The 22,773-nt window shown below is 42.8% G+C and overlaps 1 protein-coding gene across 2 annotated transcripts; it reads right to left on the bottom strand.

Moving 5' to 3' along the window:
* Positions 1-1,076: 1,076 nt before the first annotated feature.
* On the bottom strand, positions 1,077-21,966 carry LOC144380039 (uncharacterized). 2 transcript variants are annotated; one of them, XR_013443759.1, is made up of 5 exons: positions 21,828-21,966; positions 8,956-9,135; positions 6,050-6,149; positions 2,564-2,628; positions 1,077-2,173 (listed from the first exon to the last, which is right to left on the bottom strand). XR_013443759.1 is itself a non-coding variant. In XM_078061468.1 (4 exons), the coding sequence occupies exons 1-4, from the start codon at positions 21,864-21,866 to the stop codon at positions 2,148-2,150; spliced, it is 345 nt and encodes a 114-aa protein (XP_077917594.1). In that variant the 5' UTR covers positions 21,867-21,966; the 3' UTR covers positions 1,077-2,147. The 2 variants fall into 2 exon arrangements, 1 of the variants encoding a protein (XP_077917594.1); XM_078061468.1 differs by lacking the exon at positions 2,564-2,628.
* Positions 21,967-22,773: the final 807 nt, after the last annotated feature.

Raw genomic sequence — 22,773 nt, 5'->3', positions numbered from 1 at the left:
CTGGGATCGAGTCCCTCATCAGGCTTCCTGCTCGTCAGGAAGCCTGCTTCTCCCTCTGCCTGCTGCTCCCTGCTTGTGCGCTCTCTCTCTGACAAATAAAATCTTTAAAAATAAATAAATAAAAATAAGATTTTATCAAGGCCTAAGTCGTCTTCTCCCTCAGGAAGGAGCATATATCCAGCAGGAGTCACCGAGTGGAGCTGGAGATCTAAATCAAATCAACCGTACAAGCAACAGAGCCCAAGGTCAAATCCTGCTTATATGTGCCAGGCAGGGCACAGAGGGCATGACAGATGCAAGGCCGTTCACCACTGCTGTTAAAGATCAATATATAGAACTCGTTTGTAAATAAAGTTAACAGGAACTGGGGTGGTTCTTGGGAAGGGAAGGAGTCTTCAATAAAAAGCTTGAGGTACAAGGAAAGGTAGATATAAGAACTGACAACTCATCTAGGCCTTGATCAAGAGCCATGTTGTAGAAAGCTCACATTTGATGATTGAGGATAAATCTGGATCTTTGCAGGAAGAGCTATCCTGTGAGGACAGATCTGAAGGATCTCTACAGTAAGGGAATGAGATTCAGAGGGCTGAACATTCAGCAGGTCCTCCCACCAGGAAAGTTAGTTCTTCAGCGCTCTTGTCCATGAGCTCATTGAAAAAAGGGCAAGAAGCATCCATCCTGAGTTCAGAGATCAGGCATCAGGATACTCTCCATGTTGCCCCCACAGAGTAGAAGGGGTAGAGGTCTATTTTGTAATTAAATAATGTTCCTTAAAGACCCCCAACTTCTGGCTGCAACAAATACTTAATAGAGGCCCTCTGCTTGACCCCTAAATTTGTTTTGTTTTGTTTTTTAAGATTTTATTTATTTGAGAGGGAGATAATGAGAGAGAGAGAGAGCACGAGAGGGGGGAGGGTCAGAGGGAGAAGCAGACTCCCCACAGAGCAGGGAGCCTGATGCAGGACTCCATCCTGGGACTCCAGGACCATGACCTGAGCCATTAAGCAATCGCTTAACCAACCAAGTTATGGCCAATGGCTAAAATTTTATGGTCTTTAAAACTGACCATTCACCAATATTATTAGATTTTTAATAGGTAAAATAAAACAGTTTTAAAAGGTTACATATTCCAAGGAATTTAAGATATAATTCCAACAGAAGAACACAAGCTCTGCAATGAAAGTTTGTGCTGCCTCAAGAAAATCAGATTTCACAGTTCAGGCAATTCAAATTTTTTTCTTTCTTTCTTATGCTTCTATTTAAAATGTGAGTCCTCACTTATAAAATATTTTTTGCTAAAAGCTAAAATAATAAATTACATAAGGACTAAAATTCTACTGAGATGATCATGAATGTACAGCCCATCAGTAAAATACATAGACAAAGTAAATAAAAATTTACTGGAAGTTAACTGAGAAGGCACTAAAGATAGATTAACTGTGACTGCTCCTATTTACCCACTGCCCTTGAGAGCCTTTAAATACAACCATGTCATGTTAACAAGGAATTGACTGCAAATCATAGTCTATATAGACCAATTTCTATGTAACACTATTTTTGAGTGCTAAAAAATTTTCAACTTCAACAGCTCAACTTCACAGATAACAGTTCATCAGAAAAGCATCCTCTGAACTTCTTTGCCCTGATGTTCTTTTTAGATCACAACACAAGGAAACAATTGGCAAACATTTCCCCTACGCCCAGGAATCACATGTCCCTGGATACCCCCAACACTTTAGGATCTAGCTCTTTGAGCAGGCAGGGAGCAAATTCATTTATTTTCTTTCCTATCCACTGACTAGATGTTTTTAAAAAATTACTTCCCAAGTAATGTAGTGTGCCTGAAATATAAACACTAATTGTTCTGTTTAGGCTTTTACACTTTGGGAGCAGCAGCTGATTCACTCCTGATGTCTTTGACATCATTGGTACTGCCCATCAAATAGAATTCTTTGTTGGGAACAAGATCGACAAAATGAGCAAGGTGGTTGGACATGGCAAAAAAAGCTGAAATGGCAGCGACATCCCAAGCATCTTCTCGATTGAAGCCATGCATCTCTAACTTTTTGAAATGGTCATCTGTTATGTCATCAGCTCGCGAAATAGCAAGTGCAAACTCCAGCATTGCCTTTTCCTGAGCAGGGAGGTCAGACTTTCTCCAGTTCACACAGACCTGCAAGAAAACACAGTCAAAAGCAGAATCTCTGTTCATCACAATATAGCTGATAAAACAAAAGGTCTAACAAAATGAAAAACCCTTTAGAATAAAGGGGCAAAGTCAGGACAAAATACTTTCCAATGGAATACAAACTTGAAACTCTGGCTCAGCCCCACCTCTGCCAAGAAGTCTTCTTTGCTCACTCCAACTATAAGCACGTCTTGCTCCTCTAAATACTTATGGCTCCAAAAATCTCAGAAGCAAGACTCAGAAACTCTAAGTACACAAGGACCCCAAATCCAAACTTTTTCTTATGAGTAAAGAGAAGCTCAGATAATTATCCCTTTGTCCCCAATTAATCCCAAACAAGAAACAGTATCTGCAAAATTAATAGCTGACACTTACCAATTACTATGTGCCAAGGATGTACTCAATGCTTCATATTCATTATCTTATTTCTTATAAAAATCCTAGGAAGTAGTATTTTTATTATTGCCCCCATTTTATTGGCAAAGAAACCAAAGCTCAGGGAGGTCAAGCGACTTCCCCAAGGTCATACAGTTGGAAAGTGGCAGAGCTGGGATGTGAATCAAACTGTATTTGATTCCAAAGATTATACTTATAATCATTACCCTTGCTCAAGTAAAATACTGAAACCCACTAACCACCTAAAAAATAGAAGAACAGTTCAGCAAACCATGGTGTGACAGCATACACTATGGCCACCAGGGAAGAAATGCCTAGAGAATGATCTTGGATGAATAAAGGTCTGGCAACCAAGCAGGAGGCTCTCAGCACAGCAAAGGTGAGAGGATGTACCTGTCCTGAAGTTATCTTCAGGGTGGCAACAGGGGCCCTTCAGGAACAGTTTGCAAGGTCTCCACTCAGGTGGGGTCAGGAGAGTAAGTTGGCAACCAGGCAGGAGGCTCTCAGCACAGCAAAGGTGAGAGGATGTACCTGTCCTGAAGTTATCTTCAGGGTGGCAACAGGGGCCCTTCAGGAACAGTTTGCAAGGTCTCCACTCAGGTGGGGTCAGGAGAGTAAGTTGGGGGGTAGGAAGACCGATGACCCTCAACCTCAGGAATAAATGCAGAGAAGAGAGGTTTCTGTTCCCCAGCCCAGAGGATCCAGAATTTCACTGTAGGGATCAGTAGGACTTTGTATGTTTGGTGACAAACCCATGTCTGCTGTGTCTTTACCCTTAATCCATTTCTCTGGGAAGAATTAGCATGACCTCTGACACCCAAAGGGCCTGATTTTGGATGGAGATAGTAGGCTGTTGGCTAGGGGGATTGAGACCCATTTTCACAACCAATCTCGGTGGGAAAGAGAAGATGGAGGCAGTTCTACAAATGAGAAGCAGACAGATGTAGGCTTGGGGCTAGCAGGAAGAAATAAAAGAAAACCTAAGAAACTCGTTTGGGCCCATTAGGAATAATTAGCTAAATTCACAATGGCAAATGCAAACAATATAATGTAGCAGAAAAGAGTGCAAGCTTTGAAAATGGACTCTCATATTCTAGTTGCATGCCCCATGTTAAGTTACAGCTCTGAACCTCAAGGATAAAATGGTTATTAATAAGGCTCAACTTAGAGGGAGCTGTGTGCATTTGAGAGAATGTATGCCATGTATCCAGGATCAGGTGTGGCACAAAGCTGTGGTTCAGCTAACCCCTAGTCCCAAACATCATGTACACACAGAAGCATGTGGGCACAGTGATGGGACTGGAAGGGAACTCAAGCAATGGGAAGAGCTGCAGGGGGAGGTGTTCCCTGCACCATATAGTGGCATGGACCTTTCCCTTTCCTTAGGTATGAAGAAGCCCTGAAATCGGCACAGGGGAGGTAGGCACCAACCTGGTCAGAAAGCACTGGGTTCTTTGACCCTGTACCGGGCACTGTGGACAACCATGCTGTATGGGCACCTGTTGGCCAGGCTAGTCACCACAATGATGAGCTCCTTGTCAGCTCTGCTGAGCTGGCCTACGGAGGGAGAGGGGAGGAGACCTGTCCATAAGCCTTGGATAGCAGCTCAGAAGAACCTAGACAGGTTCAGCCATACTTTAGCAACAGAGGTGCCCGCCTTCTCACCTACCCCTTCACTTACGCATTCAGTCCCAGCCTATTTTATTTTCTTCATAATACTCAACACTTCTGGAGTTAACCTATTCTTTTATTTTTAGTTGTTCATTCTTGTCTCCTCTCTAGAATATGTCTGAAAGTCTAGAAATTTTTCTGACTTGTTCACCAGCATATCCCCAGAGGAGTGCCTGAAATATAGTGGTTGCTCAGAAAATATGTGTTGAATGTATTTCTAAAGTTCCAAAAACATTTTCTGAAGCCCATCAGATACTGGACTAACACTTTCAAAAGAGGAGGGAAAAGAGACTTCGTAACCTCAGGGGACCTACTACATGGGGTCGGGAGAGGCAGGAGAGGAAGGATTTCATTTTGGCACCTGGTACCATTCTGGGAACTTTACATGTATAATCTTATTTCATCCTTGTACCAGCACTGCAGAGTGGGTATTAATACCATTTTATGGGGCGCCTGGGTGGCTCAGTCGGTGAAGCATCTGCCTTCAGCTCAGGTCATGATCCCAGGGTCCTGGAATCGAGTCCCACATCAGACTCCTTGATCAGTGGGGGAGCCTGCTTCTCCCTCTCCCCTTGCCCCCTTCCCCTGCTCCTTCTCTCTCAAATAAATAAATGAATAAAATCTTTTTTACAAAATACCATCTTACTAGTAAGGAAACCAAAGCTTGGAGACATCGAAATCCTCTGTTGAAGGTCACGAGCGTCACCTATGGCACAACTCAGATGTGAACACAGGGTGTGTCTCTTGCCCCCGGGCTGGAGCAGCTGTGGAAGCTGCGGGAAGGTAAGGCAAAGGAGGCCACTGGAAAAGGATAAAGGGTGCTGTGGGAGGTCGGACGAAGAGTCTGTTGTGAGTAAAGGCAGGTGAGATATGGACTTTGAAGGAAAGATCAGATTCACAAAGCATGGACAGGAGAAAAGGCATCTTAGGGGCACAGCAGAGGGTGAACAAAGGTAAAAAGTGGGTAAATCATGAGACCTGAATGCTTCAGAGTAAAATCTGGTCCATTTTGATTCCAACAGCTAGAACACACACAGAAGGGCTAAGGGAAAAGAGGCTGGGAAGGCAGGCTGGCGTCAGGCCACAAGAGAGTCACTGTGACATACTGCCTCCCAGTACCTACTATCTCTTCTTCAATAACAGAATCCCTACATTTTAGTAGGGCACATGGCCACACAGCTTCCCTTGCAGCTAGGTGTGATATGTGATGAAGTTCTGGCCAGTGGGATGTAGACAGGAGCGACGTGTGTGACTTTCATGTCATGACCCTAAAGGAAAGGAATGTGTACCCACAAATGCCCCTTCTTTCTCTTTCTGCTGGTAGCAGTGGTGAGTCAGCATAAGCATGTAGGCAAGGGCAATCCCAGACAGTAAACAACACTAAAATGGCCTTTAGCAGCTCACACGGGGACTATTAGGTGAGAAAGAGGAAAAAAAAAAATACCCTGTTTAAACCAATGTATCTTTGGGTCTGGATAACAACCTAACTTGAATCCTAAGTAAGAAACCCATGATTGCCAGGCTGAAATCCATGAACTTTATTTAGAGAGTTATATGGAGCCAGAGGGCTTTTAAACCCCAAGAAAGAAAGATGAGCCATAGTCATTACCTAATTTATTTCGGTTCTGTATCTATAATTATATAGTTAAATTCAGAATCCAGAGGATGTCTCAGCAAACTACTCTTTCTTAACCTTTCCCTAACTTCGCAGTCTTGAACTATGTGGGAAGGAACTCTAGCAAGCAGGCATCTGGATCTCATCCAAGAATGATTTAGCACTGTTTTTCTGTTTACCTGTTTCCTTGTTGTAGATGGCATTGTAGTAAGCAAAGAAGGCTCTGAATTCCAATGGCCGGTGAGACAACGCTTTAAATACATTTGGTAAAAATCCTGTCTGCAGGGAAGAAGAAACACCAGGGAAATGTAAAGTGAAAATTAAAAGCAGAAGAGGTAATCATTAACTGTTAGTCACTATATTGTCAGCTGAATGCCAGATACAATCATAGGAAGGCCACAGCCTTGGTCTGTGTCAAAGTACAACCCACACATACTTCACCTTTTAGGGTATTTATAATTAATTTATAGCGTTACTTCTAAAGGTATGTGCATTTTTGAGAAGTCATTTTATGAAATTTAGACAGTGAATGTTGTAACTAAACCAAAAGACACTCCTTAGAATTTAGGTTTTACTGATTTCCTACCTTTACACAGAAGGCCTGGTGGTGCTCATTTCTTTGTTCTTTTTAAAGTAGGCTCCACACCCAGCATGGAGCCCAAGATTGGGCTTGAACTCATGACCCTGAGATCAAGACCTGAGTTGAGATTAAGAGTCAGACACTTAACCAACTAAGCCACCCAGGTGCCTGGTGCTCATTTATTTCCAAGAATTAAATTAATAAGAAGCCTTGATATTAGTAAAGTACTTTGTAAAGTTCTTTCATACATCCTTCTCCACAACTCTGGAAGATAGGTAAGGCAGATATTACTATCCCCAGTTTACAAATGACGAAACTAAGGCCCAGAGAGGTTGAATGACTTGGCCACGGCCATGCCAAAAGCAAGAGGCAGCCTTGGAATTTTGACTTTGGGTTTTCAGTATATTTCCTAATGGGATGTTATGGCAGACAACTATTGGCTGCTATCCAGCAGCTATCCTTGACAACTGAACCTGGGTATTGTTCAGATATTGGATTGCCACCAGTTTCAGGGAAGGTTAAGTCCTTCTCCAACCCTAGTGGGTGAATCCTGATTGGTCTAAACCAATTATGGTTATTCTATTCCAATTCTTGGTGATTGGTCTAGGAATGGTCATGTGACACCATCCTGACCAATAAGAAATGAGGGGAAATCAGCTGGGAGCTTTTTTTTTCTCTCTCCAAAAAGAATATAAGGAAGAGATGCACTCTCCGAACCCCTTCCAGGAGTTGTGGAAGGATGTGATGTTTACTGCTGCTATAGCCATCTAGTGACCAGGAGGAAGACAGAACCAAAAAATGCTAAGAACCTCATCCTGTTGTATCACTTAGCCATTGGATTAAACAACCCAGGAAGCACCCTGTCTTTGGATCTGTTGTGATGTGAGACACTGAACTGTCCTTACAGTTACATGAACTGGATTGTGTTTTCTGTTACCTGTAGTTGAAAGCATCCTGATAACAGATGCTAACAGTTCATTACTGGGCCAGAAGACATAGTATAAAGAACCGTATCTAGGGGCGCCTGGGTGGCTCAGTTGTTGGGCATCTGCCTTCAGCTCGGGTCATGATCCCAGGATCCTGGGATCGAGCCCCGCATCCGGCTCCCTGCTTGGCGGGAAGCCTGCTTCTCCCTCTCCCACTCCCCCTGCTTGTGTTCCCTCTCTCACTGTCTCTCTCTGTCAAATAAATAAATAAAATCTTAAGAAAAAAAAAAAGAACCGTATCTATCAGCCAGGGGCAAGGATTGGGAAAGTGGTGGGTAAGTGGAGAGGTATGGACAGGTGAAGGTGGTACTGAGGGAGAGGCTAAGGGCTCCAAACCTTTCCCACAAGAGCAGGTGGATTTTTATCTTTTTTATATAATGGGGTTCCATACAAGATTTTGTTTGGGGGCGCCTGGGTGGCTCAGTTGGTTAAGCAACTGCCTTCGGCTCAGGTCATGATCCTGGAGTCCCGGGATCGAGTCCTGCATCGGGCTCCCTGCTTGGCAGGGAGTCTGCTTCTCCCTCTCATGCTCTCTGTCTCTCATTCTCTCTTTCTCTCAAATAAATAAATAAAATCTTAAAAAAAAAAAAAAAGATGTTGTTTGGAAAAAGATCGTCTAAGTTCTACCACCAAGTTTGAAAAACAAAAGCTTATAGCAAATGTCTATGCTCAAAGAAGGGTGTTATAATTTGGCAACATAGAGCACCAGCTTTAAAAAGTACCCCTAGGAAATAATTCAGGGATGTTCAAAAAGATAAATGTACAAATATCTGTTACAAGTTCTAAATGTCCACGATTGAGAGATTGCTGAAATAAATTAAAATATCTCTATTATACAATACTATATTATGCAGCCACTAATTATAATGATGCTTTGACTGGAAAATGCCCATGATAACATGATTTCATTAAAAAAAGTTACATGTATAGGGGGACCTGGCTGGCTCAGTCATAAGTGTGTGTGACTCCTGATCTCAGGGTTGTGAGTTCAAGCCCCACATTGGGTGTAGAGCTTACTTAAATAAGTAAATAAACTTAAAAAAAAGTTATATGTATATTTACACAAAGAAAATAAGGAAGAAAACACATCAAAATGCTAATAGTGGCTGACCTGGGTGGAATCATAATTTTTATTATTTTTGAATTTTCTGCTCACTTAATTTTTCTTATTTTTCAACATGTAATTATAGGAAGAAGCAAGGTACCTCTCACTCTTGTTTGAGCAGCTAGCATGTATTTCAGTGGTTCTATCTCCACACCATATTATAGGGCTAAAGGAAACTATAAACAAACCTCTCAAGTGGGTAGAAGACTGAGTGACAAAGAAGAGTCCCAGAACATAAGAGCCTGTGCCTAAGAGGAAAAAAGCATGTCCTTCTGACTGGGATACAAGTGGACCCCAAAGGAAGGGTCTGCCCACAGGAACACTTGGGCAGACTAGAGCGACCAGTTCCAGGGATTCCACCGCAGCTGACACAGTCTGCACGGGCAGACTCCATGCCTGAGGGGAGGGGCTCACCTTCTTTTCCACCTCCTCCATGAGCTCTACAATGTCAAAAGGCAGGTCCTTCTTGTAGGGAGTAGGGTAACGGCTGATGGGTTTGGACTTCTCTTCCTGCTGAGTCTCATAAAAGCGCAAGTTCAGGATCACCACAGGCAACTTTTCCCAAAAGCTATTTGTCACAGGGTGAAGACGAGACTGAAAGGAGAAGAGAGACAAGTTTGGGTGGGCTACTGAAGGCCTGGCTTGGATGGCTAGTCTATGTACCTGGGCCTAAAGGAAAGAGATGGCAAATAGGTTTCACCTCCTGGCACAACTCCCACTGATTATAAATCCCCTGTCTTGAGCAATCATGAAAAGGATTCTGGGCTCAGTAAGAAACAACCCTGTAATTAATTAGTAGTGTCTGACATAGGTAGGCAATATGAGGGCATGGTGGCCCAGGTAACATTATTTGCAATAGGTTGGATAAATGTTTGAGCCTGGATTGAAGTCCAGAACTGTCTGATTCCAAAGTCTATGTTCTTCCTACTTTGTAGTCCTGTCTCTTGAAAGAAAAGTCTAACTAAAAAATGTCAAAAACTAACAATATTCTAAATGAAGAACAGGAAACAAACATAAATTTGAATGGGCAGCCCCTTCGTCCTTTTACCACACAAAGTTCTAAGAGGGGTACTTTTCTGAAAGCTCAGTGTGGTCAGGTTACCTATGAAAAATAGTGTAATCAGACAGCCTGGATCCAAACCCTGACTTAGCAAATATGTGAGAAGAGGCAGGTCCCTCAGCTTCACCTATAAAGTATGGATAATAATAATATCAAATTCAAAGAGCTGTTATGAGGATTTAATGAGTTAATACATATAAAGCTCTTAAAATAGAGCCTTGCTCTTAGTATATACTATATATTAAATGAGATGTTACAGGTTTAAAATTAAAGTATATTGGGGTACACTTGCAAATTAAAGTATATTGGGGTACACTTGCAAATCTATCAATTGACATTTGCTTACATATTCAATACTAGACCCACAGAAAAGATTTGGACACCTCCCCTCGCATCCTCTAGGAACCCTGGATGGGCCCTATCTACTGGAGCAGCCCACATGCCTGACCTTCACATCTGACACCTCACCTCAGTACATCCTACTGAAGGGGAAAGTAAAGGCTGTCAAACTTTGTAGCTTTTTAATTTCAGCTTCCCCTACCCACTAACTAGGATTGGGCCACTGATCCATGAGGCTCCCAGGCCAAAAAGCTCTATCCACACAGACTCATACTCTTTGGAAGCTGAACTGAGAAATCAGAAATGAGTTCGCTGGCAATGAGAGTTTGGGCTGAAAAGTATGAAGAAAGGCAAGGCCACTGGAGTCATGATGGTCATGAGCATACCAAAGCAGTGAGAGAGAAATCATGAGTAAGCAGTTATGACGGAGAGACAAAATTCAGGGTGGAGGGTAAGGAAGAAAGTTGGTGGTAGGAAGAGATGCAGATAGACAAAAAGAGAAAGACAAAGAGCAGCTGAGACTTGTTCATGCAGAGTTCTCAGGATCCTGCTGCAGAGGTCCCTTGAAGTACCAGAATTAACTCAGTTTCAGTTTCCATGTGGCATGATTGCTTGGTTTCCCAATACTAGAGACAGAGCATTGACAAGAAGAATCAGAGATAACCACCAAGAAAGTAAATGTGTCATTTCAGTCAGGGAGCTTTCTATAACTCAAAGAAAACAATGTAGTCAGGAGTGAAATGGTCCTACCATATAAACTTAATGAAAAATAAAATAAAAAGCAAACACTCATATAATACTTAGTATACATGCCTAGTATTATTCTGGCTGCATATAAAAATGCCCAAAGGTCTTATTTATTTATGTGAGAGAGACAGAGAGAGAGAGAGCATGAGAGCATAACGGGGGGGGGGGGGGGGAGAGGGAGCTGGAGAAGCAGACTCCCTGCTGAGCAGGGAGCCTGACTCAGGGTTTGATCCCAGGACGCTGAGATCATGACCTGAGCTGAAGGCAGACGCTTAACCGACTTAGCCCCCCAGGTGCCCCCTGGCTGCTTTATATTAACTCAAAACTCAAGTTACATTGGTATGTTACTATCCCCATTTTAGAGATGAGAAAACACAGCCACAGAAAAGATAAGTCACAGAGCCTGTAAGTGGTAGAGATGGGATTCAAATCTAGGCAGTCTAGCTCCAGAGTCCACAATCATAACCATGTGCTGTGCTACATGTATAGAGCTCCCTAGCAAGGATGGCAACTACTTTTTTCAAATCCCTAAGGGGGTGCCTGGGTGGCTCAGTTGGTTAAGCATCTGACTCTCGGTTTTGGCTCAGATGATGGTCTCAGGGTCATGAGCCCCACGTTGGGCTCTACACTCTGCACTCAGCGTGGAGCCTGCTTGAGATTCTTACCTCCTCCCTCTCCCTCTGTTCCCCCCACCCACGCACGTGCATTCTCTCTCTCAAATAAATACATAATCTTTAAAATAAATTAAAAAAATAAAACCCCCCTGATGAATCACAGACCTGTACCCTTGAAACAAACAATACATTAAAAGTTAATAAAAAAATAAATAAAACCCTTAAACTCCAAGTCACTCTACAATCTCAGGTCTAGTCCTTCTTTCCCCCTTAACACTTATATTTTCATTGTGAACCTTTGAATAACCAGAATACTATTAAAAAGAACAACTTCCCTTTGAGTAAAGTACCACACCGAGCTTACTGGTAGGACTTTTGTAGGCACTGTCTTGGAACCTTAACTTAATTATCACCACTGTATCTCTCTCCACTGGGGCAGCCAGGTTCAGCTACCATGAGGGAAAGCCAGCTCAGTAATGCCATTTGCTCTTTCAAAAGAAGATGAATGTGGAAGTTCAAAATGAGGCCTGCTGTTAGCCTAATGAAGCAGCAAGAAATAGGACGATGTACCTGGCACAGTAAAGGAGGTGTTTCGTGTGACTGTGGGTGGACTTTGAGAAAAGACAGCCACTCTGCCACCTTACAGTTATATAGGGCACTAAGCTCTCGCACTCATCCCTGAAACTCAGACACCTCTGAGACAGTGGAAAGGCAGGTGTATCCTTGATTCTGGGCACTCTGCATGGCTTATTTTCTGGTTTGATAGTAAACCGAAATAAAAGCAACCCAAAGGTGATATTATTCTTGCCTATCTTTGAACCCATACTGGAGGTTCTGGATTAACTCATCAGAAATGAAATTTTCAAGTGAAATCTGATTACTGAGTGTTAATTGTTTTTCCCATGGGTGTACATGTAGCAGCCCTGGGGGCCACAGAGGCTGTATACTGGCTACATGGAAGTTCATTATAGGAATCTGTCAACTTTTATGTGTTTGGAATCATCCATAATAAAAAATTAAAAGCTACACTTAAATTATTTTTTAAAAACCTGTGGAACAAATATACACACATAAGTCTGCAAGCTGTCAGCTTACAAATGTTAGCTTAAAAAGCCAACTATGAGAGGGGCTCCTGGGTGGCTCAGTCGTTAAGGGTCTGCCTTCAGCTCCGGTCATGATCCCAGAGTCCTGGGATCGAGCCCCACATCGGGCTCCCTGCTCCGCAGGAAGCCGCTTCTCCCTCTCCCACTCCCCCTGCTTCTGTTCCCTCTTTCGCTGTGTCTCTCTCTGTCAAATAAAATAAAATCTTAAAAAAAAAAAAGCCAACCATGACAGCATCTGAGGTATGAACATGGGCACCGTACTCGACATTCTTAGGTGAGTGAATAAATGACAGTTCTTTTTATTGGCGAACTATAGTTTAAAACTTTGTTTTGTAAAAAATCAGAAACTTCATGATTATAAAATATAGAGACTGGAAAAAAAAATAAAATATAGAGACTGGGTTCCACTCCCAGTCTTCATAGTACAGCACAATCCAAAAAGAAAAAATTAGTAAAAATTTTGATGTCATCAAAATTAAAAACATGCTTCAAAAGATACTGTTACAAAAATGAAAAACAAGCCACAGACTGGGAGAAAAAAATTTGTAAATCATGTATCTGATAGAGGGTTTATATCCAGAAAACATATATATATATATATGTTTTTAAAGATTTTATTTATTTATTTATTTACTTGAGAGAGCCTGTGCAGGGAGTAGGGAGAGAGACAGAGGGAGAAGGAGACAATCTCAAGCAGAACTCCATGTAGGCGTGGAGTCTGACATGGGGCTTGATCTCATGACTCCAAGATCATGACCTGAACCAAAACCAAGAGTCGGAAGCTTAACGGACTGAGCCACCCAGGTGCCCCTATCTAGAATATATTTAAGAGTATCTTATAACTCAGTAAGACAGGCAACACAATTTAAAAATGGGCAAAAGATGTGAAATAGATATTTCATCAAATAAGATATACAAAGTCCACTAAGCATATGAAAAGATACTCAACATCATTAGTCATTAGGGAAATGCCCAGTAATTCCACTCCTAGGTACCCTATCCAAGAAAAATGAACACATACATCCACAGGAAGACTTGTATGCAAATGTTAACTGCATTTTTTTTTTTTAAGATTTTATTTATTTATTTGACAGAGAGAGGCACAGCGAGCAGGGGGAGTGGGAGAGGGAGAAGGAGGCTTCCCGCCTAGCAGGGAGCCTGATGCAGGGCTCGATCCCAGGACTCTGGGATCATGACCTGAGCCAAAGGCAGATGCTTAATGATTGAGCCACCCAGGCGCCCCAGCATTATTCATAATAGCTGAAAAGTGAAAACAACCCAAATAGCCATCAACTTGTAAATGGATAAACAAAATGTGGTGTATCCATACAACAGAATACTATTCAGAGACAAAAAGAAATTATTTACTAATACATGCTACAAATATAGATGGAACTCAAAAACGTCATGTTGAATGAAAGAAGCCAGACACAAAAAAATCTGTATATTGTATGATTCCATCCACATGAAATGTCCAGAAATAGCACAATAGAGAGACAAAGTAGATTAGCCATGGGGCTAGAGTAGGAATGGGAATTGACAACAAACGGGCATGAGTGACCTTTCTAGAGTGACTGATGGGCTAGAGTAGGAATGGGAATTGACAACAAACGGGCATGAGTGACCTTTCTAGAGTGACTGAAATGTTGTAAAACTGAATTTTGGTGATAGTTGCACAAGTCATAAATCTACTAAAAATCACTGAATTACATTTAAAGTGGGTGAAATTTATAGCATCTAAATGACACCTCATTAAAGCAGTTTTTAAAGTGCTGCATGTAACTGGCAGGGTGGGGAGCTGAAATATCACATTTAGTTTGAGAGAGAGATTTGGGGAAAGTTGCACAAGCATGGAAGAAGAGCTAACCTCTGTGCCTTTCCATAGCCGTTCAAAGGCTCTGACAACCAAGGAATGCCTAGAGTCTGACCCAGGTGTACAGGAGATTTTGAGTTTCTCAGCTTGAACAACAACAAATGCCGTGCTAGCAGACTTCTGTTAATAAAAAGACAAATGGCCCATGCAATGGTGAACTGGTCATACACTTGGACAGTAAAGGAGTTTTTTAAAAAGGTATAAATCCATTGTACAATAAGAACAGAAGAGCAGACAACAGCAGATGAATGTTTTCAACAAATGTTTGTAAGACAGAAAATGGAAAGAGAAGTGGTATCTAGTAGAGAGGAGATACGTTTCCACCTGAAATACCTTCAGGTGGACTTCTGAAGACAGGTGAGCCTGTGTACTCCACAGACTCCCAGGAAGGCTCAGCTCCTGAAGGTGCAGACACTATCCACGGTAAAAGGCTGATAGCAGGTAAACAGCTCAAGTCTGTACACCACTTGGCCCACTAACCCAATGGCCAGGCTGCTATCCCCACCTCCACCCCAAAACAATGCCTAGTTATTTTCTGACAAAATGAACTGCAGGTGAGGGTGGTTGCTTCTGGATAGGAACTAGAAGAACTTTTTTCATCTTCCCATCTGAAACTCTGTACCCATTAAGCAGTTATTCCTACCTCCCTCCTCCCCCAGGCCCTGGCAACCACAGCTGTTTTTCAAAAAGCCTTGTAGACTTTTATCTCCACAAGGCTTTTTGAAAAACAGCTATAAGCTTGGGAATCACTGTGTTGTACATCTGAAACCAACATAACATTGTGTGTCAGCTACACTCAAAAAAATTTTTTTAAAAAGGCTTGTAGACTTTTAGAACCATTTATCTACATTATTTAGATGAAAATTAGAAGTGAATTGTTGGGGGGGGTTCATATTACTGTTTTTCCTCAAACATACTGTTTTTAGCCTAGAGATAAAAGTATGTTAAGTAATCCCTGAAGTAATCTGTGACATAAAATATAAAGCTGAAGAAATATTTAGCAAGTTTAAGTTAAGAGCTCTTTCTGGTACAGAAACTCCTTCACAGACTTTCATGCAATGCCTTTTGATATACTACATTCTAGGTATGTGTGTGCATGTGTATAAATTTGGTAGTTTCAATCTCATATTTCCTGCTATGATAGATTATGGAGAGTGAGCTATGGAAACACACACAAGGGACAGGTATCTCCAAATCAGGATCAGAAGATATTCCCTGGAGGAGCTAGTGATCCAGCCCAGTTTTGAAGGTAAAGGTAAGAAGGGAGAGGGAGCTTGGTTTGTTAAATTAAGAATTTCAAGCAGAGGGCATACATGGCTTGAAGGATGGCACAGATCAGGGCACATATGTGAGAAATTTATAGGTGACTTGGTGTCACTCAGAAGAAATGAAAGTCAAAGAGAAGCAGACTGAGTGAGGGTGGCAGGGTGAGCTGAGGCCAGCTGTCACAGAAAGTCTTGGTTTTTTTCTTGTAGGTGACATGATGCCCCCTGGAGAGTTTAGGCAGGAGAAAGGCAGGTCAAAGCTGTGTTTATTTTTTGTTTTGTAATAACTTTTTTCATTATTTGCTTCACCGTGCTGAACAGTCACCAATAATGTATCTATTTCGCCTATCTCCACGCTGTTTTTTAATTATGAAAAATATCAAACAAGAGAGAATTAAAAAACCAACCCTATGCCCATCATCCAGATTCAACAATTACTAGATTTTTTGTCACATTTGCTTCATATATCCCTCTACTTTTTCTGTGGAAATATTCCTTTTATTGTGGTAAACACAAAATTTACCATTTTAACCATTTTTAGGTGTACGGTTCAGTGGCATTAAGTACATTGAGATCACTGTGCAACTGCCACTCCCGTCCATCCAGAACACTTTTGATCTTCCCAAACTGAAACTGTACTCATTAGACAATAACTTTCATTCTCCCCTCTCCCAGCCCCTGGTAACTTTGTGTCTCTATAGATTTATCTATTCTGGATATTTCATATAAACTGAATCATACAATATGTGGCCTTTTATATCTGGTTTCTTTCAGTTAGCATCCTGTTTTCTAGGTTCACCCATGTTGTAGCACTTATCAATACCTTTTGTTCTTTTTTAGGGATTGAATAATATCCCATTATATAGATATGACACATTTTGTTTACCCGTTTATCAGCTGATGGTCATTTACATTGTTTGTGCTTTTTGGCTATTATGAATAATTCTGCTATGAACATTCACGTGCAGTTTTTGTGGAGACACAGGCTTTCAATTCTTTTGGGTACATCCTTAGGAGTGGAATTGTCATATTATACGGTACCTCTACGTTTAACTTTTTGAGGAACTGTAGAACTTTTCCAAAGTGCCTGCATCATTTTACACTCCCCCCAGCAATATATGAGGGTTCTGATTTCTCTACATCACCACCAACACTTGTTACTATCTTTTTGATTATAGCCATCCTAGTGGGGGCAAAATACTGTATCACTGTGGTTTTAGTTTGCATTTCCTGGCTAATAACATTAAGCACCTTTTCATGTGCTTATTGGCCATTCATTTATATTCTCTGCAGAAATGTCAATTTGAGAGGCGCCTGGGTGGCTCGGTCATTAAGCATCTGCCTTTGGCTCAGGTCATGATCCCAGGGTCCTGGGATTGAGCCCCACATCAGGCTTCTTGCTCAGCGGGAAGCCAGCGGGAAGTCTGCTTCTCCCTCTCCGACTCCCCCAGCTTGTGTTCCCTCTCTTGCTGCCTCTCTCTGTGAAATAAATAAAATCTTTTAAAAAAATGTCAATTTGGGTCCTTTGCCCATTTTTAAAATGGGTCACTTGTCTATTATTGAGGTGTAGATGTTGTTTATATATTCTAGATACACGTCCCTTATCAGATACATTATTTTCAAATATTTTCTCCCATTCAGTGGGTTCTCTGTTCATTTTTAAAAAAGTATTTATTTTGGTGGGGGGAAGAAACGTGGGGGGGCAGCGGGAGAGGCAATTACAAGCAGACTTCTCCCTCAGCCCAACGCAGGGCTCTATCCCAAGACCCCAGATCATGACCTGAGCCGAAACCAAGAGTTGGATGCTTAACCAACTGCACCACCCAGATGCCCGTGTTCACTTTCTTAATAATGCCTTTGAAGCACAAAAGTTTTTTTTTTTTTTTTTTGAAGATTTTATTTATTTATTTGAAGAGAGAGACACAGCGAGAGAGGGAACACGAGCAGGGGGAATGGCAGAGGGAGAAGCAGGCTTCCCGCCAAGCAGGGAGCCCGATGCGGGGCTCCATCCCAGGACCCTGGGATCATGACCTGAGCCGAAGGCAGACGCTTAACGACTGAGCCACCCAGGTGCCCCGAAGCACAAAAGTTTCTAATTGTGATAAAGTCCAATTTGTTTTTCCTTTGGGTGTTTATGCTTTTGGTGGTAACATATTTAAGAAACCACTGCCAAATCGAAGGTCACAAAAACTTATGTTTTTTTCTAAGAGTTTACTCATCATTTTGTATGTGGATATCCAGTTGGTCCAACACCACTGTTGAAGTATTTTTCTTTCCTCACTGAATTGTCTCACCACCCATAACAAAAATCAGTTGCTCACAAATGTGAGGGTTTACTTGTGTTCTGAATTTTTCCCTTGATCTATGTCTATCCTTATGCCAGTACTGTCTTGATTACTGAAAGCCTTGTAGTAGGATTTAAAATGCCTTGTAGTAGGATTTCAAATCAGAAGTGGAAGTTCTCCAGCTTTGTTCTGATTCTCAAGTTTTTGTCTGTTTTTGCTATTCTGGATCTCTTGAATTTCCATATTAATTTTAAGATCAGTTTGTTAATTTCTGCAATGAAGATAGTGGGGATTTTGACAGGGATTACTTTGAATCTGTATATTAACTTGGGGAGTACTATTATCTTAACAATATTAAATCTTCTGACCCATGAATATGAGGTAACTTCCCAATTATTAAGATATTTAATTTCTTTCAATAATGTTTTGTAATTTCCAGAGTTTTAAGTTTAGTATTTTTGTTAAATTTATTCCCAAATGTTTTATTCTCCTTGATGCTACTGTAAATGGAATTGCTGTCTTAATTTCAGTTTTCCAAGTATATAGAAATGCAGTTGATTTTTGTATATTGTTCTTGAATGTAGCAACCTTGATGAACTCATTTGTTAGTTCTAACAGCTTTTTTAAATGGATTCCTTAGAGTTTTCTACATACCAATCATATCACCTGCAAACAGAAACAGTTTTACTTCTTCCTTGCCAGTCTGAATACCTTTTTTTTGTTTTTCTTGCTCAACCGTTTCAGATAGTACCTCCAGTACAATGTTGAATAGAAGTGAAGAGAGCAGATATCCTTGTCTTCTTCCTGATCTTAGGGAGAAAGCTTTCAGTCTTTCACCACTAAGTATGATGTTAGCTGGGGGTTTCTGTAGATGCCCTTCATTAGGTTGAGGTTCCTTTCTAATCCTAGTTTATTGAGTGTTTTTATCATGACAGGGTGTTGAACTAAAAAAATACTTTTTCTGTATCTATTCAGATGATAATGTGGTTTTCACCTTTGGTAGGGTATGCTAATTGATTTCAAATGTTTACATTCCTAGGATAAATCCCATTTGGTCATGGTGTATAATCCCTTTTATATAATGCTGGATTCAGTTTGCTCCTATTTTGTTGAGGATTTTGTGTCTATATTCATAAGGGATATTAATCTGTAGTTTCCTTTTCCAGTGGTATCTTTGGTTTTGATATCAGGGTAATCCTGGCCTCATATAGAATGAGTTGGTATGTGTTCCTTCTTTTTTTGGGGGGGGGGGGAAGGAATTTGTGAAGAATGGGTATTCTTCAAATGTTTGGTAGAATTTGTCAATGAAGCCATCTGGACCTGGGCAGACTCTACCTTACTGCTGTTATTGACAAGTCTGTTGATCTCACAACTTCATGAGACCATGAGCCAGTTATCAGTGTACTGCCATAATGCTCTAAAATGCCCTTACTGCTCTGAGAAAATGAACCTGGGCCTTTAAAAAATGTTTTCTTTGCTATCTAACACAAAGACAAGTTTTGTAGGTATAAGGCCCTCAAGAAGCATTTCAGGAGGAATAGGTTGTGCTTACTGGTTCCAGTGTTCATTCTGGTATACTCCTGCAGCATGGCAGCTTCTCCACCATCTGCTCCGGCTTCTCTTGGTGGCCAGAGGCACCCAGCAGCCAGCAGTTTTCCCTAGCACCCTATCAGGCAGTTTTGTAACAGAGCCTTCCAGGAGACACTCCCCCAGGAATAGCTTTCCCCAGAACCCTAGCATTGCCAGCAAGTTCTGGAGGGTGGATTTCTTTTCAAGATTTATTTATTTTAGAGAGAGAGAGAGACAGAGCAAGAGTGCATGCACAGGAGCGGGGGGAGGGGCAGAGGGAGAGAGAGGGGGGTGGAAAACATACTCTCTGCTGAGCGCAGAGCCTGACTTGAGGCTGATCCCAGGACCCCAGGATCATGACCTGAGCCGCACGTTTAACCAACTGAGCCACCCAGGCACCCCTGGAGGGTGGATTTCTAAGCAAGTCCCACTGGCACAGAGTCCCAGTGACTTCTTACTATTTAATGAGCCATGACCATGTCCTCTCCAACAAGGTCTCAATCAGTCCTGGACAGCAGAAGAGCCTTCCTCAGATGTGCTATCTCACTACTAGGCATAATGGCTGTTCCTTACATCTGCTATTCTTATACTCTTTAAAGCTCTCGTTAGTTTTACTTGCCATGATTATGTGTGATTAAAAACACTGGTAGCAAGGAGACTCACTTGTAAGTGATAATTGTAAGCATTTACATTTAAATTCTTTACTTGAATAAAGACACTAACAATACTTACATGGACTCATAATATCTGTATATAAATCAGCATGTAGTTCATTTGTAATTTGAAAAAGACTTAAAATTTTTTTTTTTGTTTTTAAAGATTTTCTCTTTATTTCAGAGAGAGAGCACAAGCAGAGGGAGAAGCAGACTGCTTGCTGAGCAAGGAGTCCAATGTGGGACTCGATCCCAGGACACTGGGATCATGACCTGAGCCGAAGGCGGACGCTTAACGGACTGGGCCACCCAGGTGTCCCAAGACTAAAAAAATCTTAAAGGTTCACTCAAGTATCACATTCTTTGGGACACCTACCCTGGCACCTTCCTCTCCACAGAGTGGTAACCATTTTATCCTCTCTACCCTTGGGACTGACACCCTAATCACGTTGTTACAGCCACCCTAACCCTTGGTATTTTCATGTGGAGACAGCAAACTCCCCCAGGGCAGGGGCCATGACTCAGCGGACTCCTCAGCTCACTTCCCGGCTCAGAGCAAATGCCAAATGCCGACTAGTGTTGTTGATTGAAAGGAAAAAACAACCCCCCCACCCACTCCCGTGCCTGGGTGGCTCAGTGGACTGGGTGTCCAACTTTTTTTTTTTTAAAGATTTTATTTACTTATTTGAGAAAGAATGAGAGAGAGAGGGAGAGCATGAGAAGGGGGAGGGTTGAGGGAGCAGACTCCCCGCCGAGCAGGGGGACTCCAGGATCATGACCTGAGCCAAAGGCAGTTGCTTAACCAACTGAGCCACCCAGGTGCCCCTGGGTGTCCAACTCTTAATCTCAGCTCAGATCTTTTTTTTTTTTAAGATTTTATTTATTTATTTGAGAGAGCGTGCACTAGCGGGAGTGGGGGGAGGCAGAGGGAGAAGCAGACTCCCCGTTGAGCAGGGAGCCCTAGGCGGGGTTTGATTCCAGGATCCCGAGTTCACGACCTGAGCCACAACCAAGAGTCCGAGGCTTAACCGACTGAGCCACCCAGGTGCCCTCGGCTCCGGTCTTGATCTCAGGGTCTAGTTCAAGCCAAAGCCCAGCGTAGACCCTACTTAAAAAAAAAGAAAAAAAAAAAAAACTAAACAAAACGACCCAATTTCACCAGTCAACAAAGAAAAGCAACCATGAAATGCTACTCTTCCAGCTTTTCAAGTCGTAAAGATTTCTAAAGAGGAAGTTTTGGGAAATCGTCTGGAAGGCTACGGTCCGGCCCAATCTTTCCGAAGATCAATCTGGTAATTTTGTGGAAGAAAATCCTGAAAGTGGGGAGGTGTACACCACAAGCAGTCGAGGGCAGCACCACCCTTACAGCTCCGGCTCCAAGCGGGCCGCCCCCAAACAGGGAATGGGCTTAATCCACCTGGGCCGATCTGCTGGGAAGCCCCGACGCGGGGATTGGCAGCTAAGCTTGCTCTCCACCCGGGAAGGCCTGCATTAACTGCATGGGCCCAGCCTCCTCTGCATTCCCCAGCCCCACAGCCACTTCTGCATCCAGAAACGGCAGCACGCGCCGTTTGGAAACGCCAACTTCATAACCGCGACCCAACCGGACCCCAAGGATGAACCGCAAGTCGGGGAAGTCCGTAGCCGCAGCAAGGAGCGTTAAGGCCTCCACACACTCGCGGGGGGCCGCGGCTCCCCACTCACCCGCACGCTGGCTGACCTCCGCAATCCCCAGGCCCTGCCCGCCACGCCAGCCCTGGCCGTGCGATTTCACTCACCTGCGGCCGCAGGGCACCAAAGCAGCGAAGCACAGACATGGCAGCACACGCCTCAAATCAAAAGCTGCCTTCCCGCGCGCCTCGCCGTCTGGGCCCGCCCCTGGAGGCGTGTGGGGAGGGCGCCACCCGCGAGGAGCTGAGGCCGGCCTCTTCCGGCCCCAGCTTCCGGTCTTCAGGCGACTGCCCACCTCTGGGCCTCGGGTTTCTTCTGTTGACTTGGGAATGAGCCAACTGCCGCCCCCAAAAGGTGGTGGGCTTTAAAGGCCTCCTTAGCCAGCTTTGGGCCAACTTTTTTCCAATGACTTCTCTATCAGCATGGGATGCGCGAGGGACAATCCTGGGATCATTTCCCGACCCCTCTCTCTGCTTGGCCCAGACCAGACGCCATTGAGCCGCCTTTGGGCATGGTCATCGACAGTCTTGGTCATCGAATACCTACTGGTTGCAGGTCCTCTAGAGCTGGGTTGGAGTGAGGAGGAGGGAAAAAATATCTGCACCATTCCTCCTGCCAGGGTAACCGATCAAGATATGCTCCTACAACAATCTGACTGCAAAACAACAAAAGCTGTATTTCAGTTTTCCTCTTAATACTCTCTTACTCAGTTGGCTCGCCAGCATTTTGCCAAATTTGGAAGGTAAGTTAGAGATGATCTGTCTTAAACGTCCCCCAAATCTAAAAATTCATGTTGGAAGCCAATGCCTCAAAGAGATAGGCAAAGCCAAGCCCTCCCAGTCCCCCAAAGCACTCAACCCTGCTGGGGAATCTGACCAAGAGCTAATTGGAGATGCTAGTGTACAGAGGAAACAGTGATTTCAAGTAAGAGCAATCCTGATGTGCTATGGATTTGGAATTCAGCTGCTTCTCACCTGGGCAAATAGTGTGCTTCAGGGAATGTAACTGCAAGGATTTAGTTGCAGTTACTGATTTCCCGCAGGCCATGTAGGG

The sequence above is a fragment of the Halichoerus grypus genome, chromosome 14 (genome assembly GCF_964656455.1).
Source record: "Halichoerus grypus chromosome 14, mHalGry1.hap1.1, whole genome shotgun sequence".
NCBI lineage: Eukaryota > Metazoa > Chordata > Mammalia > Carnivora > Phocidae > Halichoerus > Halichoerus grypus.
This window is presented reverse-complemented; position numbering and strand designations above follow the sequence as displayed.

Bases quoted from the DNA above. Each gene is read 5' to 3' on its own strand.
- LOC144380039 (XM_078061468.1), bottom strand. From the start codon at position 21,866: ATGTCTGTGCTTCGCTGCTTTGGTGCCCTGCGGCCGCAG. The intron at 6,150-8,955 runs GTGAGCCCCTCC...TCTTCCCTGCAG, and splicing joins TGGAGGAGGTGGAAAAGAAG to ACAGGATTTTTACCAAATGT. The intron at 2,174-6,049 runs GTAAACAGAAAA...GTTTTCTTGCAG, and splicing joins CATCTACAACAAGGAAACAG to GTCTGTGTGAACTGGAGAAA.